We start from the raw sequence: 17,146 nt of genomic DNA, 5'->3' as shown, positions 1-17,146 counted from the left end.
CCTCTCAGTTCCTTCAGCTCCCAAGCCTCCTCCTTACTCAGGCTCCCAGGCCCCGCCTCTTTTCGAACCCTGCCGGGCATCCCGCCCCTCCCATTCAAATCTCAGACCGTGGACCACCTTCTTTCTAGAACCCGAAGATCAGGCCCTATCTCTATTCCCTTCTCACATCATCAGGGACCAACCGTTCAGATAAGTGGAAAAGTAGGGGATTCCCCTCAGGGTCCCTAGAAAATGGGGGCTATAAGGGGTGTTCGTTGTAGCCCGAGCCGGGCTCTAGGACCCAGCGGGCAAGTACGCCCGCTTTGCTCCTACCCCTCCCCCAAGCCGCCCCCTCCCCCCCACACGTCTTCCAGGTTCCCCCTCCCTCCCCCCCCCCCTCGCCCCGGCTCCCGGTGCCCGTCTCCAGCGCCGCCGGAACCAGCGAGGGAGCGGGAGCGAACAGGAGGAGGAGGAGGCCGCGTCGCCGCCGCTCGGAGCCCGGCCGGAGCCTCCCAGGCAGGTGCCCAGAGCGGCGAGGGGGCGGGGGGCTGACGAGACCGCCTGCCCGGGTGAGGGGGCAGCTAGGACTACAGCTGCACCCCTCTGCCCACCCTTGCTCCCCGCGGATACAAGCTGGAAGAACAAGAGGGGTGGGGGCCCCAATCTACGCGGTAGCCATTTGGGGTACCAGTTTCCATTTGGGGGTCCTGGACTTCTTCCGAGGATGCCCCATTCACAAAATTCCATCATGGACCTCGCCATTGAGGAACTCTGAGGACTACTCTCCCTGGGAAAATAGATGTGTGGGAACGTAGGACACCCCGAGATCTCAGTGCCCCATCTCAGCTAGGCCTTTGGGGGGACCCCTGCCCTCTTTCCCTGCTTCACCTGTTGTTGGGGGAGGCGGGCGGACAAAGGAAGCAGTGTCACGTGACTGCTCATTCACAAAATCCCATCCCATTGAGAAAAGGGGGCTGGGGGCGCTGTGGCCGCCCCTTCCCCTCCTGAAAGGCTGGGGAAACCCGACTGCTTGCAGGTGGGGGAGGGGGCTAGAACTCGTTGCCTGGGTCCCTAAGGTTGGGACTCCAGGGTCTCTGAGCTGGGGGCAATGGGGCTGGGTGCTAATTCTGATTGCTGGGCGGAGGGCTATATCCCCTAAGCTGGGGGCGGGGTAAAATGTTTCTGAAGGATTGGGGGGGGGATGGATAATTATCTCCCCCTCCCATCTGTCTTCTTTGGCGTCCCTTAACTGAGACCAAAGGGAGCAACCTTGATTTTTGTGAATGAAATGCTCTTTGGATCTTTTCGGTAGCCGGTTGCTGGCATCCTCTGCCTCCATCTCCTTCTCGGCCTCTCTTTCTGGCCATTTCTGGTTCTCTCTGCTCCCTGCCCATCTCCCGGTTGCTGGGTGACTCAGTGAGCTTTGCATCCGGTCTCATTCATAAATCCGGGAAAGGGTGGGGGGAAAGAGCCAAGGTTTCTCACCCAGCTAGTGGCCTGGGTGACTGGGGTGCGGAGGCAGTGTTGGGGGCACTGAAGCTGAGTTGATGGGTCCAGAGAAAATAGATGTGCGCAGGAACCCAGCTGTGAGGGGGACAATGGGTGGGGCTATGGGTTTGTGATGAGAGAGAGAGAGAGAGAGAGAGAGAGAGAGAGAGAGAGAGAGAGAGAGAGAAGGAGACTGGGGTTGAGGGGAGAAGCAGTAGGGGGAGGGGAAGTGGCAAACCCAGGCTATGAGGGTGGGGATGGGGGAAGATGCTGAAAAGGTGGGGATGGTGAAAAAAAAAAGGTAGATACGGAAAAGCTAGGTGGGCAAGATGTCACCAAGAAGAAAGTGGGCAAGGGGTGGAGGTACTGGAGGCTTGAGGGTGAGGTAAATTCAGAGGTGGGAGATAAAGAAGAGGGCAGGGTTAGAGGAACGCTGAAATCGGGAGGAAGATTTGAGTTCATGGCCTGTGTTGTTCCTATCCTCCCCACCTCCTCCAGGTACATGGTGCGGGTCCGAGCCGTGGTGATGGCCCGAGATGACTCCAGTGGGGGCTGGCTGCCTGTGGGGGGCGGGGGCCTCAGCCAGGTGAGCGTTTGTCGGGTCCGAGGGGCCAGGCCCGAGGGGGGGGCCCGCCAGGGGCACTACGTCATCCACGGGGAGCGGCTTCGGGACCAGAAAGTGAGCCACCCTGGGGTGTGGGAATGGGATGAACCCTGGGGAAGGAGGGAAGGGTCTGGGAAGGGGGGGACAAGGAGAGATCACGTTGTCCCTCTACCACTGGGGTTCAAAGTGGGCCTTGGGATGGGTTTTGGAATGAAACCTGGTTTGTGAATAAGAGCTGGAATTTGGGGGTGGATGGGGTATTGGGAAACTTGTGTCCACTGCTTCTCTGGCTATTCTGTCACACAGCTACTTCGGTAGTGGCCTTCCTGCCCTGTTCCTGCTTCTTCCTCCAACCTTGGTCTGTCCACAACGACCCAGCTCACACCCAGCTCACATCCTGTCCCTTCTCTGCTCAGAACCCTCTTCTGGCTCCATCTTGTTCAGAGATGCCCTCCTACCAACTGGCCCTTGTCTGCCCTAAGTATCTGGAGGCATTTGTGGGGTCTGCTTAGAAGTGTCACATGTGGTCGACAGTCCTTTGTCACATGGCTCTAATCCCAGCACTAGGGCACTGGCAGGAGGATTGTGAAGTTACAGGACAGCCTGGGCTAGGTTGTGAAACCTTTTTTTCAAAAGGAAAGCTTGGGTAAGGGATGCATTGCGAAGCAGAGCAGGAACAGTGTAGAGGAGTGTTGGTATCAGACAAGGCCGTGGAGGAAACACCCAGGGGTGGTCAGCATCGAGTGGTTAGAAGGTTGATGTCTCTGTGTGGAAGGTTAGAATCTCTGGACCAGTTTCCGGGGGATTATTGAGGCATCAGAAAGGAGCTGGTTGTAATATTTTGATATTCAGTAAAATGTGAATAATTCTTCTTCCATCAGAACAAGAAATGTTAGGTTATGAGAAAAGGTTAATTTTTTTTAACATTTAATAAGATTCAAGGTTCCTACTGGGACATCAGAGGGAAAAAAATAGATAAGTAGAGAAATCAAAGGATTGAGGGGATGTTGCAGAACAGAGACATGTCCCCTCCAATTAGGGTAGTTAGTTTGTGTTTAGGTACACCTGCTGTTGTGAAGAAAGTAGTTGGGGTGTAGAGAGTGGCTGGGCTGGAAGGTCACAGGCATGGCTAGGGTGGTGTGACCTAGTCCCTTCCTGCCCCTCAGATCACCTTGGAGTGTACCCTCAGGCCAGGTTTGGTTTACAACAAAGTGAACCCTATCTTCCACCACTGGAGCCTGGGTGACTGCAAGTTTGGGCTGACTTTTCAGAGTCCTGCCGAGGCTGATGAATTCCAGAAAGGTCTTCTAGCTGCGCTGGCCGCACTCAGCCGAGGTCAGTGGTGTAGGCACAGGTGCCCAGGCTGGGGAACAGACATAGGAGAAGCTGGGGTCTGGGAACTCACTTCTGCCTCTCCCTGTTCTAGGCTCACTCACTCCGTCCTCTTCCTCTTCCTCCTCCCCTTCTCAGGACACTGCAGAGACCCCCTGCCCTCTGACGGTGAGTCTTGGGGTCTGCCATGGGTGTGGGTGGGTGGTTCTAGTCTACAAATATTCCTGAATACTTGCTGTGGAGCTGGCAAAAGGCCACATACTGGGAACACAAAATCAGGCCAAAATTGATAGTGGCAATTCAACCATGGATGTTTTAATTATTCTGGTCTTTTATATGTATCTACCAATTTATTTTTAGTTAGGGTCTAACCGTAGCCCAGGCCAGCCCCAAAGCTGCACATGTATCTGAGGAATGACCTTGGATTTAGATCCCGAAGTGCTGGGATTCCTGGTGTGTGTCACCAGTGTGGCTGGCTTGCTTGTTCTCGCCTCTTTCTTTCCTTTTCTTGGGGGTGGGGTGTGGAATGGTGGCAGAGGTTCTCACTCTGTGGCCGAGGCTGATCTGCAGCTTGGCTCTTCTTACCTGGTGGGATTACAGTGGTACACCCTCACAGCCTGGTTCAGTGTTTCTTACCTGGTGGGATTATAGTGGTACACCCTCACAGCCTGGTTCAGTGTTTCTTACCTGGTGGGATTATAGTGGTACACCCTCACAGCCTGGTTCAGTGTTTCTCTGCTGTTGTCATTCATACCTGTGTCCAAGGGTGCTGAAAAAGCACCAGGAAGTGTAAGGCACTAGGGATATTTTTATTAGCAAACAAAACAGCAAACTTCCTTTTTTTTTTTTTTTTTTTTTTTGGTGCTTTAGTCCAGTGTGAAAGACAGAGGAAAAAGATAAAACATAAGAAGCAATGAACTTTAAAATAAATGCACGGACAAATCCATTGATAATTCTTCTTCTTCTTCCTCTGGGTAGCCCTGCCTATAGACCAGGCAGGCCTGAAACTCAGAGATCCACTTGCCTCTCCTCTGCCTCCTGAGTGCTAGGATTAAAGGCGTGCGCCACCACCACCTGGCTATAAATTAATAATTTTATGATCTAATTACTGCCGAGCTGTGGGCTTGTAAGCTTGGAGTCATCCTTGATGCCATCGTTTTGTTTTTGTTTGTTTGTTTTCCTTTTTAGGCAGGGCCTTATTACACAGCCCAGGTCACGTGATCCAGGGACTGATGGTGTGGGCTCTTATGTGCCCCTGTGAAGGCTTTTTCCTTTACCTTGAGTGATGGAGCCATAGAAGGTTCTGAGTGAGGGAAGGGTGTGCTATCTGTAAGCCATCAGTAGACTCTCCTTGGCTCTGCTGGGGAAACTGAGGGTAGGAGTCAGGAGAGGGCTGAGCATGAGAAGCTGTGGCGATGGTTCTGTCAGGAGATGAAGTCAGCGAGGACCTCGTGACCCATCTCAGTCTCCCAAGTGTGGGGTTACAGGTGTGCATCTGCCTGCCTGGTGCGTGTGCTTTCCTGCTTCCCAAAGACTCACAATATTGGTTCTGCTTTTCTCCTTTAAATGTGTGTGTGTGTGTGTGTGTATGAGAGAGAGAGAGAGAGAGAGAGAGAGAGAGAGAGAGAGAGAGAGAGCCTAGTGCAGACACTACAGGAGGCCTGACAAGCTGTTAGCTCACCCTGGAATTGTGTTAATCTGATTGTGAGCTGCCATGTGGGGACTAGGAATCAAACCAGGATCCTCTGAAAGAGCAGCCAGTGCTTTTACCTGCTGAGCCATCTCTAGCCCTCTAATCCCCCCCCCCCCTCTTTCTCTGTATAGGCACTCAAATTCAGGGTCTTGTTCATGCTAGGCAAGTACTCTACCACTGAGTGACAGCCCTAGCCCAGGTTCTACTTTCAAAATGACTAAATCTGCTTTCCACCCAATAGTGTCCAACGTCATCTCCCAACTGAATGTCTCCATGGCTTCTCCTTGTCACTGTCTCTCCTGACCCCTAGAACAAACCCACATGGGTGGGGGGGCAAGGTGCTCTTAACAATAGCTGAGTCAGATCGCACCCTTTCTCCGCTCAGAACCTTCCCATGACTCCTCCACTCAAGGTGGCACATGACACCCATCTGGGCCTGGGCTGGCCCTCCCCTCTCCCTGTCGTAGTCACACCAGACTCCTCACTCTCATTGCAATGGGGTTGACACATTCCTGTCCTGGAGCCCTTCTGTCTAGAACACTTCGGTTTTCCATCTGCCTTTTTATCATTTCTTCTGAGGTGCTCTACAAATGTCTTCTTGGTGGCTTCACTGAGCAACCTATTTAAAACTGCATTCTCAGATTGGGGATTCAGCTTGTCTAGTGTAGACAAAGCCCTGCCTTTGATTCTTCAGCTGGCATCTGTGATCCCAGCACTAGAAAGGTGGAGGCAGGAGGCTCTTAATTCAAGGTCATCCTTGGGCTATGTTACAAGTTTGAGGTTGGCTTGAAATACATAAAACTCCTTCCCCAGCTGGACATGGTGATACATGCCTTTAATCCCAGCATTTGTGAGACAGAGGCCGATGGAGCTCTGTGGGTTTGAGGCCAACCTAGTCTACAGAGTGAGTTCTAGGACAGCCAGGGTTACATTAAGAAAACCTGTCTCAAATACAAAACAAAACCACCCACCCCTGCCACCCCAAGGGTGATCTCCAATGTCCCTTATTGGGTCCTAACCCCCCTCCCACCTTCTAAGACAGTTTTCTTGTCGGTAGGTTCCATGCTACTACATCAGCTCCAATAGGCCAAGGGTCTTTTGCTAGATCCTTGCTACGCATCCAGTCCCTGAAACAGTGCCTGGCGCACATTAAGTTGAATGAATGGATGAGATGATAATGAATGAGGCACAGAATGCCCAGATGCATTTAGGGAGTGCTGAGAATACCGGGAGCAACAAAACTAGTTCCTCAGGTCAATGAAACTGTCAAGGTCATAGGGGATGGAGGTGGCTTTCTGGCAGTCACACACAATGTCTGTCTAGGGGCTCTTCTTCAAAGCTGGAAGCTGCAGAGTGACCTTTGTGTCTGGCATGCCGTGGTGCTCGGCGCTGTAGACGGAGGGCTGTGAACGGAAAAGTGGGAGTTATGTTCAGGTTGCAGGAAAGGGAGTGGAGGGCCTGAGGAGTGGGCTTGCAGCTAGTGAAGGTGGGGGCCTGGTTTGGGTGGAAGCAAGATGTCTGGGCAGGGAAAAGTTCTTTTTGAACTGTAGTGAAAATGAAGCAGGAATGTACTGACTGGCCAAGGAAGAGGTGCTTGGTCCTTCAGGTTAGGGCTTCTGGGAGGGGAGAGGATGGCCTGTAGGCTGGTGATCTGAGCAGTTCATTAGGAGTCCCGGAGAAATGATACCCTTATCCGGAGTCAGGTGGCAGGCACCTAGAATCCCAGCTACTCCTGAGGGAAGGCAGGATGATCTAAGTTTGAGGCCTGATCTAAGTGAGATTCTTATTAAATAACCAAGGTTGTGGGTGTGGCATGGTGGAACCCACCAGCGAGGGGCTGGGGGTGTGGCTAAATGGCAAAGCACTAACACAGAGACAGCTGTTGGCTAGGAGCCCTGGTGAGGGACCATCTTGCGGTGTCCTAAATAAATCCTTATGAATGAATTGTGATGACCCCCCAGTGCCTCCATTTTACAGAGGAGAACTCTGTGGCTCAGACGTAAGCTTACTTGCCACACAACCAACCGGTCAGTGACAGAGCAGAGGTTTGAGCCCAGGCCTCCTGATTGCAGAGCCCTTGCTCTCCGAGGAAGCAGGGTCTATGTAAGGGCTTCATCTTTGGTTGGAGAACTCCCTGTTCTAAGGCCTCTCCAATCTCCCTCAGTCCCACGTAGATAGCGACTCCTCCTCCAGTCACAGCCGCCAGGAAACTCCTCCCACAGCCATCGCAGCGCCCATTGTCACGGTGGAGTCAACAACTGCCTTCCCACCGGCCACTCCCCCACAACAGCGCTCCTCTGCTCAGGTAAGGCTTCCCCGACCCTCAGCAAATCAAATCATTGTATAATCAAATAGAATTGTACGGCTCCCTAAACTGACCCTAGCTGAAACGCAACCGAGTGAGAGGGGACACAGATCCCAGGAAATGGCCAGCCTGACTTAGCTGTCCGTGGTAGTGAAACAGAGACCTGGGTTTGGGGTTGGGGGAGTAGTTCAGTGTTAGAGTGTCATGTAGAAGGTGCTGGAGATGCTGAGTTCAAACCCCAGTACTGGGGCAGAAAGAAAGACACCTGGACTCCTGAGAGGCCGAAAGTCTAAACCCCGAAACCAAGAGAGTTTTGGGGGAACATAGTCCCTCTTGACTGATGCCTGTTTCTATATCCTGGGATTTTGGGTCTTCTGAACCTGTGTAGCCTATGGGGATTTTGTGAGTTGTAGAAGTCCCTAACCTGATCTCTCTGTCCCTTGGCTCTGCAGAGCTACCCTCCGCTTCTACCGTTCACTGGTATTCCAGAAGCCTCAGAGTCTCTAGCCGGGTCAGGGAGCCAGGGCTGGGGCGGCCGTGGCTATGAGGACTACAGGCGATCTGGACTACCGGCATCTCTTCCTCTGTCTACCTGTGTCGTGGGCTTCGTCAAGACTGGTGCATTGAGGGGTGCAGCCCTGGGTCCCCCAGTGTCACTCCCTGCCCCTCTCACTGAGGCTGCACCCCCAGCACCTCCTGCTCGTCCACCCCCGGGTCCAGGCCCCACCTCTGCTCCAGCCAAGGCCTCCCCTGAGGCCGAGGAGGCTGCACGTTGTGTGCACTGCCGAGCACTCTTCCGCCGCCGTGCGGATGGTCGTGGTGGCCGCTGCGCAGAGGCCCCGGACCCAGGTCGCTTGTTAGTGCGCAGGCTCAGCTGCCTGTGGTGCGCCGAGAGCTTGCTGTACCACTGCCTGTCGGACGCCGAGGGCGACTTCTCGGACCCGTGCGCTTGTGAGCCAGGCCACCCACGCCCTGCTGCACGCTGGGCTGCTCTGGCTGCGCTGTCGCTGGCAGTGCCCTGCCTCTGCTGCTACGCGCCCCTGCGCGCCTGTCACTGGGTTGCAGCACGCTGTGGATGTGCTGGCTGCGGGGGTCGTCATGAGGAGGCTGCTCGGTGAGGATCCCTGGGCTGGTTTGAAAATCGGCCTGAAGACCCAAAATGGAGGATCCAGGACCCTGAACTCCATACGAACCTAAAACCCAAACTTAGGTACGTCTGGAACTTGGAGCTTGAATGGATTTGAGAGATCCCAGATCTGGTACCTGGAAACCAAACTTAGCACTAAGATCCCATACCCAGCTTCATCAGGATGTCTGTCAAGCGCACCCAGGAGTCCTGAATTCTGGATTCTCCCTCCCTCTTCCCCACTGAGGAGAATCGTGACATCTCCAAACATCTAAGAGGGCCCAGGAGTTCACACCTCTGAGACCCAGGGATCTTGGACCCCGACTCTGTCTAAATACCCAACCCAGACTCCAGGTCATACTTGACATTGTAAACACTCATATTACAGCCCCCAAATTAGTCAGGATTTGCTAAAACCTGACCCTTTATCAAATGACTTAGACCTTGAGACCAGAATCACAGGAAAACTGTCCCTGGATTTTCACCCGAGACCTGCTATGCCTACATCTGAATGTTCTTATAGCCCCAGGACCCGAAAACACCAAATCCTCCTGGGTTAGAGACGCTCACCACATACTGACCTGAAGTCTACCCACTCCCGAGAGTCCACAGATCTCACCATCCGTTCATGTGCAAATGACTCAGACCCCCTCGCTCCTGAGCCTTCAGATGCACCAGGTCCTCAGATAGCCTCAAACACGAGATGTTTCCTGACTAAAATAACTTGGGAGGCCCTTTTCAGAGCTCAGCAGCTTCCAGATATTACATACCAAGTTGTCCTGGGAGCCAGGGCCTGAACATCTACCTGCCCCTCAAGTTTTTGAGAACTTGGGTCTCACAGACAGTCTCTGAGGTTCCTGGTCCCCTCAGATGTAAGGCTGAAGGCCACCATCCCTTTGGCCCCAATGCACTGGTTTCAAGTGCTTGGATAGCCTTCCAGTTTCCTTGGGGCCTGAATTTTAAGAACACAAATGTTGCGGGAGACATTAGTTTCCTTCTCCCTGCATTCCCTAATCCCCTTCCATCTGGGTGGGAGCTGGGATTTCAGAAGATGCAGTGGTCATGGTAACGCAGGCCTCTCATCCCTTGACTTAGCTCTAGAGCAATCCCAAGGTTCTTTAAGAACGCTGGGTCTAAGACTCTGAGATACCAATCGACCCCTAGGTGCAGGATTTGAGCCCTCACAATCTTGATTGTTTCTGGCCTGAGACCTTGGTCCCTCTATACCAGAGACATTCAGAAACAAGAAGCCCCAGGGCCTGCACCTTTAGATGCCAGATTTTCTTGAATTCAGAGTACTTTGAGATTGATGAAGCCCCTAGATACCTCACCACCCGATCCCCCTGAGTTCTGCCATCCAGAGGGCCATAAGACCTCCAAGTCCCAGCAACACGGGTCGCCACTTTATCCTGGGGGGACACTTGTCACCAGTGTGAATTCAGATTGCTGGAATCCTGGACCACCCAGCAGTTTTCCTGTCCCACCTCTAGGGCCTGGCATTGCCACAGAGGATTGTACAAAGTTGCTAAGCAGAGGCTGGCAGCTGCAAGGAGGCTCCCCCTTCTCTGCTTGCCACAACAGTACCTTTAGAGTTGGCTTTTGCTCCACAGAAGCCCCATCATCCCTAACCTTGAAAATCTCCCTGCTGCAACCCCTAGTTTGTTCGGGTCCATCTTTTTGTCAACCTCTTCTATCTCAGTTGGGAGTGGCTCTGGAAAGTTCAGCACCCTTTCATGGCACTCCCCATGCTTTTCTTCTGGAGAAGAAGGGGGTGTCCCACTGTACATAGGATCTGGTGTCCTGGATAGAGAAACCAAGGTCTCCCAGCCAGAACAGTCTTGATGGTTTATGGGCTTAGGACTACACCTGGCCCTAAGTACCTGGGAATGTGCACTTAACCATTCCTGATTATCCAGGTTTGGGTGGCCTTGTGGGGATTCAAGGGACTAATATTTGTGCCACTTCCTTTAAATTATTAACTATTTATTGTATCCGGAACCTGTGATTCAGCTCTCCCAACCAGACCCTGGGATGGGTGAGAGAAATGGGGACAGGGGGTGCCCCTCCCATCCCCACTCTGTCCAGCTCTCATCACTGTCAGACCCATCAGAGCTGAGGGCGGAGGAACTGGGGGCTGGGGTAGCCTGGGTCCCCATCCCCCTCTCTGTGCCTCGGTCTCCCCCCTTCCATAGTGAGTGGGGGGAAGCTCCATTCTTAACCTACCTCATTTTGGGAAGGGGTGGGATGGGGGACCAGAGTGCTGTATGGTGCTGTGAGATCTGATTAAGCAGTGGGGACTGGGGATGGTTCCCTAGTCCCCCTCTCCCAGTACCCCCTCTCCCAGGTTCCCAACCCTGTTCCCTGCTGATACCCACCTCTGATCCATGATTACCTTTCATTGCCCCCATATCTGGGGTGCGTGGAGGGCTGAACCCTGGGAGCCAGGAAGACCTCAGACCCTGGAGCCCCCAGTTTTCCAACTGCTTGCCCCTCAGATCGGATGCTTGCCCCCCAGATTTTGGGGGAGGCATGCCAACATTTACCTTCCTGATCATGATTCCAAGCCAGTCTGCGACCTCAATATTGTGTCAGTGCAGGCTGAAGCGGAGGGAGAATGGGGCCCAAAGACCCAGCCTTGGCATTGGGGGAGGGGGGACTTGAGATCTGCTCCAAGAAATGCCTGTGACAGTGTCTTAGCCTGGTCTTTATTTGCATTGGCGCGCTCTGTCCACTTGTTTCCCGGAAGTGCTGCACTCCTGTTCTTCTTCATCCTTTAGTCCCAGGAGCTAGCTGACCATCTAGCTGAGTTTTATTTGTCCAATCACTCCACTGCGTTTACTAAACACCTAGCATGTGTCAAGCCCCATAGGTACTGGTGCTGCTGCAGTGGCATTTGCATAAAACCCTGCAGAGGAAGGGTTTTGTGGGTGTAGCAGCCAGCACTAGTCTCTAAAGGGGATATATCTGGTAAATTGGGAGTGGAGTTAAGCAAGGGGCAATCCTGGGAGAGGGGGATGGAAAGGTGGCAAAGTGTGCCAGGCTTCTCATGACATTGCACGGGCTTTGTTCCCTGAGCAAGTGAGATGGAGCCACAGGAAGGCTCCCGAGCATGGTGCTGATTTTCACAGGCTAGTTGTAGCTGTGTGGGGAAGACCCCTGGGGAAGGGGCCAAGCCGGTTCCCTGTGGAGGCTGCGGTGGTGCAGGTAATGTGAAAGAAATGGGGGTGGGGGGATATTGGAAGTTTTAAATGAGTCGAGGTTTTTTTTTTTAAGATTTTAACTGCATTTTATGAGTGTTTGCTTGTATGTGTGCCACCTGGTTACCTGGCATCAGATCCCCTGGACTGGAGTTGCAGCTGTTAGCCACTGTGTGGTTGCTGGGAACCCAGGTCCTCCATAAGAGCAACAAAATCTCTTACTGAGCCCATAGGTTTATAGGTGGAGTTTAAAAGCAGCGGTAGAATACATGCTTAGCATGAGCAATGGCCTCTGTGCCAAAAGATAAAGGGGAGTCAAGGTTAGTAGCTCAAGTGTTTGGGGGAAAGATTTAATTATTTGTGGGTACATTCGTGTGAGCTGGAGTTACAAGTGGTCATGAGCTACCCACATGGGAACTTTTTTTTTTTTTTTAATGTATACAACATTCTGTCTGTGTGTATGTCTCCAGGCCAGAAGAGGGCACCAGACCTTTTACAGATGGTTGTGAGCCACCATGTGGTTGCCAGGAATTGAACTCAGGACCTTTGAAAGAGCAGGCAATGCTCTTAACCGCTGAGCCATCTCTCCAGCCCCCAAGACTTGGGTTTCTTTCGCAACACCCACATGAGGGTTCACTGCCATCCATAACTCCATAACATCCATAACTCCAATTTCAGAGAACCTTACTTGATGGGCACAGGACACACATGAGGTTCACATATACACGTGCACGTACAAACAATCGTGCACATAAAATAAAAAAGAATATAAGTTACTCGGTTTCAAATGGAAAACCAATTTGACAGGAACATGTGTTGGTTAATGGTGAAAGGCCTGCCTGCCTCTCTAAGATGATGAAGTTTCTGGGCGGCGCTGGTTTCTCCTTTCAAAGGCCCAGGGAGGCAGAGGTCGGATAGCACAGTGGTGTGATCTGAAAGGAGAGCCTCGCTGTAGTGGGAGGGAGGTGTGAAGATGCGCTGACATCGTTCTAACCCTGGGATGGAAGAAGCTGGATGAGCTTTTCGGTCTGGGGTCTAAGAGCAAAGGGCAGTCGGGCGTGGCACACGCCTGTCAACCAACACAAGGAAGGAGGAAGCCGGACCAAGAGGCCAGGCTGAAATACATACATATCGAGACCCTGCCTCAAAAACAAACTAAATTTTAAAAAGCAGAGAGTGGGAAAGAAAAACAGGTTGCCGTTTTTTTTTTATGTCCCCGAGAGCAGGGACACACGAGCCTCCCCGACCTTGGGGGATCCTAATCTCAAGCTGTAAAATTTACAACCCGGGACAAGTTACCTGAGGGGCGCACTTGGCGGGCTACTGAGCCAATCGGAGCGCCTAAACTCCTTCGCACGAGAATGTGATTGGATAGAGGCCGGGTGGGGCGGGAGGAGGCGCCCTCGGGGTGGAGCCTGTCTCAGGCGGAAAGGGGTGCGCGCCCGGGGTCCCCAGCCGAAGCTACCATGGATGGGGCCACAGTAGCCGGCGACCTACTGACTTTGGGGTAAGGGATTCGGCGGTGTGGCTGGGGGTACGGGAAGGGCACACTCGCCCCGGGACGCGGACGCAAAGGGAGTCGCACTGACGCGCGCCCCGCCGCAGGTACGGTGCCCTCCCGGAGGCGGCGTCCCGGGGCCCCGCGTGTGCGGACTTCAGGGCGCTGTGCGCGCGGCTGGCGGCCGAGCTGACGGCTCTGGGAGCTCTGGAGCGGCGAGAGGAGGGCACCGCAGTACTGGGCGCTGGCCACGGTGCGTGAGGATCTGGGTGGACGGCGGGTGGAGCCGCGGGACCTGCCGCTCCCTTGATGGCTTCCTCCTCCCGCAGGCCCGGACGCAGAAGAAGAATTCCTGCGGCAGTTGACCGGCCTGCTGCGGGCGTTGCACTGCCCGGATCGCGCGCTCTGCGGCGGAGACTGCGCCACAGTGCTGCGGGAGCCCGGCGGCGGCCTGCGCCTGCTGCGTGAGCCTGGAAGGCCCCGGGAGGCGGGAGTGGGCGGGGCCTCGGAAGTGGGCGGGTTCAGATCTGAGACTGGGCCCGGGGGCGTGGCCAAACCTTTGAGGGTCTCCTGAAGGCCACCGGTAGGTGGTTTAGGACTGGACTGGAATCCTGAGGAAGGCCTCTGAAAGCTTTACTGAGTTGAGATAGACGGACCCGGTCCGTCGGGTGGTTCTGAAGTGGGCTGGAGGAGGAGCTGCAGCCTTGAAGTGGGTGGGCTTACTCTGGGGGATCTGTTCCTATTTTTTAGGGTTTCTTTGCTCCGAGCTCCATGCTGCCCGCCTCTTGCATCTGCGGCCCCAGCTACATGCTAGGCCTGTACAGTCCTTTGGAGAAGGGACAAAGGAGGGAAATGGCGTGGTTCAAGAGCTGATGCTAACTCTTCAAGCACTGGGGCTCCCAAGACCAGTTCGTGGAACCCTGGCCAGCCAGCTACTTCGGGAGTTTCACGAGAAGGTAGAGAGACAGTCACCTCTTGAGCTACCTTAGTTGTCGGGAGACTCCTGTCTTCAAAGCCATCTCTAGAATGACCCAATGACAGGGATGGTTTTAGAACTTTGGTCGCCATTTGTTCTAACTTGCTTTTTTGCTGTGATGTAACACTGCCCAAAACCAGTGTGAGGAGGAAATTCCAGCCCCTCGTAGAGGGAACTCCAGGCAGGAACTGAAGTCGAGACCATGGGGGAATACTGTTTACTAATTCATTTCTGATTTGTTCAGCTACCTTTTGTTTTGTTTCTTTGGGTGTAGCCCATGGCCGTGTGCCCAGGTATGGCACTGCCCATAGCAGGCAAGGCACTCTTACATTAAATAGCAGTCAACAGGCATGCCTGCAGACCAGTCTGAGGGAGCACTTCCTCAAGTTGAGATCCCCTTTTCTCAGGTCTCTCTAGATTTGTGTCACATTGACAAAAGCCATTAACATGTTGTTGCCTCTGAGGTGAGGCCCTGGGGAACTGGAGTACTTAAGAAGGTCCATTTTGTTTGTGTCTCATTGGCTCCTGATTCCTTCCACCAGATCTCTGAGCTGCTGCCTCGCCTGCCGCCAGAGTCCATGCAGCCCCTCCTCAGCTCCCCGCTGGATGCATCACGATGGGTAAGAGCATGTATAGATGCCTGTGAACAGTATCCTCACCCAGAGATGCCACCCGTGCTGTGACCAAGACCTTTTCTCCTAGGAAGCCCTGGAGACCTTGTCCCAAAGCCTGACAGAGCAATACTGCTGCCGTCGCTGCCTCCTTCTGAAGCGTCTGGATCTTACGACATCTGCCTTCCACTGGGGTGACCGGGCAGAGGTGTGGGGACCTTAGCCAGAATAAGCAGGGCATTGGGAAGCACAACAGCAGGGTGGAGGGGCAAGGGAGAGAGACCACCTTAGAGCCTTGTGAGATTGTTTTTATTTGATGTGTTTTGCTTACATGTGTATGTGCATCATGTGTGTGCAATATTCACAGAGGCCAGCAGGGGGTGTCAGATCCCTTGGAAGCAGAGGATGGAGATGGTTGTGAGCTTCCATGTTGGTACTGGGAACTGAAGCCAGGTCTTCCAAAGAGCAGTCAGTTCTCTCAACTGCTGAGCCATCTCTCCAGCGCACATTTAGGGATCTTTTCTAAAGGATTTATTCATTTTTCCTTTATGTGTATGTTTTTATATGTGTGTGTGTGTGTGTGTGTGTGTGTGTGTGCATGGCTGGTGCTTGCAGGGTAAGGGAAAGGGCATCGGATCCCCGGGAACTGGAGTTATAGAGGGCTGTGAGCTGCTCTGTGGGTGCTGGGAACTGAACCCTGGTCCCCTGCAAGAATAGTCCGTTCTCTTAACTGCCCAGCCGTCTCTCCAGCCCACTCTTTAGAATCTTAGAGTTCAAGATTTCTTGACTCTCAGGGCCTCAAGGGCATTCTATAATGTTCTCAGCTGGGAGTGTCTTCAGAACTATTCCCCAGTGTAATAAAATGTAGTTAAGACTATCTTAATTGTTGTCAATACAAGGTACCCGGAACTGGGTAGGAAAATTAGATTCATTTTGGCTTATGGTTTTGGACGCTGAAACACATGGAAGCTTGGGCAGGTTGTGGGACTTGCGTCTCCTCCAAGGTCAGTCCCTGTGACCTTGATATGTCACCAAAGGTCGCTCTCTCACAGGTCAGCCACTTTTAAGATTTTGTTTTTGCCTCTTAACTTGCTGTGGCTGAGGATGACCTTGAACTTCTGACCACTTAGCCTCTGCTCCCCTAGTGCTGAGAAGATAGTTCTTGTGCCACCATGCCCAGCTGTCTGTCACAGCACATGCTCCTTGGCGAATGATCCCCTCTGACGCATACAGAGGTCTTGGGTGGGGACGAGCTCTTGGGTTCCTTCTCCACGGATGACCTTTCCCCCACTCCAGGCCCAAGGAGAAGCCATGAAGGCAGTGCTGTTTCCAATCCGAGGACTTCTGACACCAGAATCTAATGTCTCTGTCGCACATGTTCTGGCTGCCCGAGCTGACCTTTCCCGTCTGGTCCCAGCTACCAGTGTGGCTTCTCGCCGAGGGACCAGCTGTGCCATCAACAAGGTGGGCCCATCTCGGGCAGGGGAGAATCTGAACATCCTTGGCCTTCAGATTGGTCTTCTGGGGTTTCCCCTGGTTCCTGGCCTCTGGAGTTAACTGGGCACAAACTAACCACTCTCCGTAGCAGAAGGAAATTTTCTAATTTTTTTGAGATAGTCTCATGTAGCCCAGGCTAGCCATGTAGCCAACTCATTATGTAGCAAAGAGGTCAGCCTCGAACTCCCAGTCTTCCTCCACTTCCCAAATGCTGGGATGATGGGGTGCATGAGCACACCCCTGCTTTTTTTTTTTTAACCTATTGAAACTCAAGTCTAATCAACTTTCAGGTGCTTATGGGTGATGTGCCAGACCGTGGGGGGCGCCCAGATGAGCTGGAGGCACCCATGCCTACCTGGAGAAGCCGAAGGGAAGATGGAGGAAGGGGAAAGGCTGGCCAGCAGCGCTGGGGTCGCAGAAAGAAGAAGAAGTAAAGGGTTTTGGAGAGTCGGTCAGAGGCTCTGTCGGGTTCTGATGCTGCCAGTAACCTTTGAGAGTCACTGGGAGGGTTTTCCTTGGTGCCTAAGCCAGGCATTCCCTGTTGTAGAGAGTCCCTGAGCTTCCTACACCCACCCATCCCTTAACACTATGAACCATGTTGTCTGAAAAATAAATTTAATTCTTTTGATGGTTATAGAATCTGTTTCTGTATAGGGACCAGCTCAATGTGTGTGTGTTTGTGGAGGGGCAAGGGGGAGTTTCTGCCCCCAGGTCGGGATAAGCTTTTTGCTTCTCATGTGGGTGTGGGGAAAGACACATTGAAACATTGGACACACACTTTACTGGTCTAGGCATCTGGGACACAGCGGGATAATATGGGGTAAACATCTCTGCCTTTTG

General features: G+C 53.2%; 2 protein-coding genes across 6 annotated transcripts; both read left to right on the top strand.

The window, feature by feature from the left end:
- Nucleotides 1-136: 136 nt before the first annotated feature.
- Spred3 (sprouty related EVH1 domain containing 3) lies at nucleotides 137-10,518 on the top strand. 5 transcript variants are annotated; one of them, XM_050119134.1, is made up of 6 exons: nucleotides 137-495; nucleotides 1,966-2,146; nucleotides 3,238-3,406; nucleotides 3,498-3,571; nucleotides 7,261-7,401; nucleotides 7,854-10,518. In XM_050119134.1, the coding sequence occupies exons 2-6, from the start codon at nucleotides 1,970-1,972 to the stop codon at nucleotides 8,517-8,519; spliced, it is 1,227 nt and encodes a 408-aa protein (XP_049975091.1). In that variant the 5' UTR covers nucleotides 137-495; nucleotides 1,966-1,969; the 3' UTR covers nucleotides 8,520-10,518. The 5 variants fall into 5 exon arrangements, with proteins under 5 accessions (XP_049975091.1, XP_049975096.1, XP_049975092.1 ...); XM_050119139.1 differs by having other exon boundaries at nucleotides 140-495; nucleotides 1,966-2,053; XM_050119135.1 differs by having other exon boundaries at nucleotides 411-499.
- A 2,599-nt stretch (nucleotides 10,519-13,117) lies between these two features.
- Fam98c (family with sequence similarity 98 member C) lies at nucleotides 13,118-16,928 on the top strand. The gene is made up of 8 exons (XM_050119140.1): nucleotides 13,118-13,231; nucleotides 13,330-13,475; nucleotides 13,552-13,686; nucleotides 13,973-14,178; nucleotides 14,741-14,818; nucleotides 14,901-15,017; nucleotides 16,106-16,273; nucleotides 16,597-16,928. Exons 1-8 carry the CDS (start codon nucleotides 13,191-13,193, stop codon nucleotides 16,738-16,740), a joined length of 1,035 nt encoding a protein of 344 aa, XP_049975097.1. The 5' UTR covers nucleotides 13,118-13,190; the 3' UTR covers nucleotides 16,741-16,928.
- The last annotated feature ends 218 nt before the right edge of the window (nucleotides 16,929-17,146 follow it).

This window comes from Alexandromys fortis, unplaced genomic scaffold (genome assembly GCF_014885135.2).
Source record: "Alexandromys fortis isolate MF-2015 unplaced genomic scaffold, M_Fortis_MF-2015_v1.1 scaffold_140, whole genome shotgun sequence".
Taxonomy (NCBI): domain Eukaryota; kingdom Metazoa; phylum Chordata; class Mammalia; order Rodentia; family Cricetidae; genus Alexandromys; species Alexandromys fortis.
This window is presented reverse-complemented; position numbering and strand designations above follow the sequence as displayed.

What these genes read in the sequence shown, in the direction of transcription:
- Fam98c (XM_050119140.1), top strand. Translation starts at nt 13,191, where the DNA reads ATGGATGGGGCCACAGTAGCCGGCGACCTACTGACTTTGGG. An exon ending in AGTACTGGGCGCTGGCCACG is followed by an intron (nt 13,476 to 13,551) that starts GTGCGTGAGGAT and finishes CTCCTCCCGCAG; the next exon opens with GCCCGGACGCAGAAGAAGAA. An exon ending in CGCTGGATGCATCACGATGG is followed by an intron (nt 14,819 to 14,900) that starts GTAAGAGCATGT and finishes CTTTTCTCCTAG; the next exon opens with GAAGCCCTGGAGACCTTGTC.
- Spred3 (XM_050119133.1), top strand. An exon ending in AGACCCCCTGCCCTCTGACG is followed by an intron (nt 3,572 to 7,260) that starts GTGAGTCTTGGG and finishes AATCTCCCTCAG; the next exon opens with TCCCACGTAGATAGCGACTC. An exon ending in AACAGCGCTCCTCTGCTCAG is followed by an intron (nt 7,402 to 7,853) that starts GTAAGGCTTCCC and finishes TTGGCTCTGCAG; the next exon opens with AGCTACCCTCCGCTTCTACC.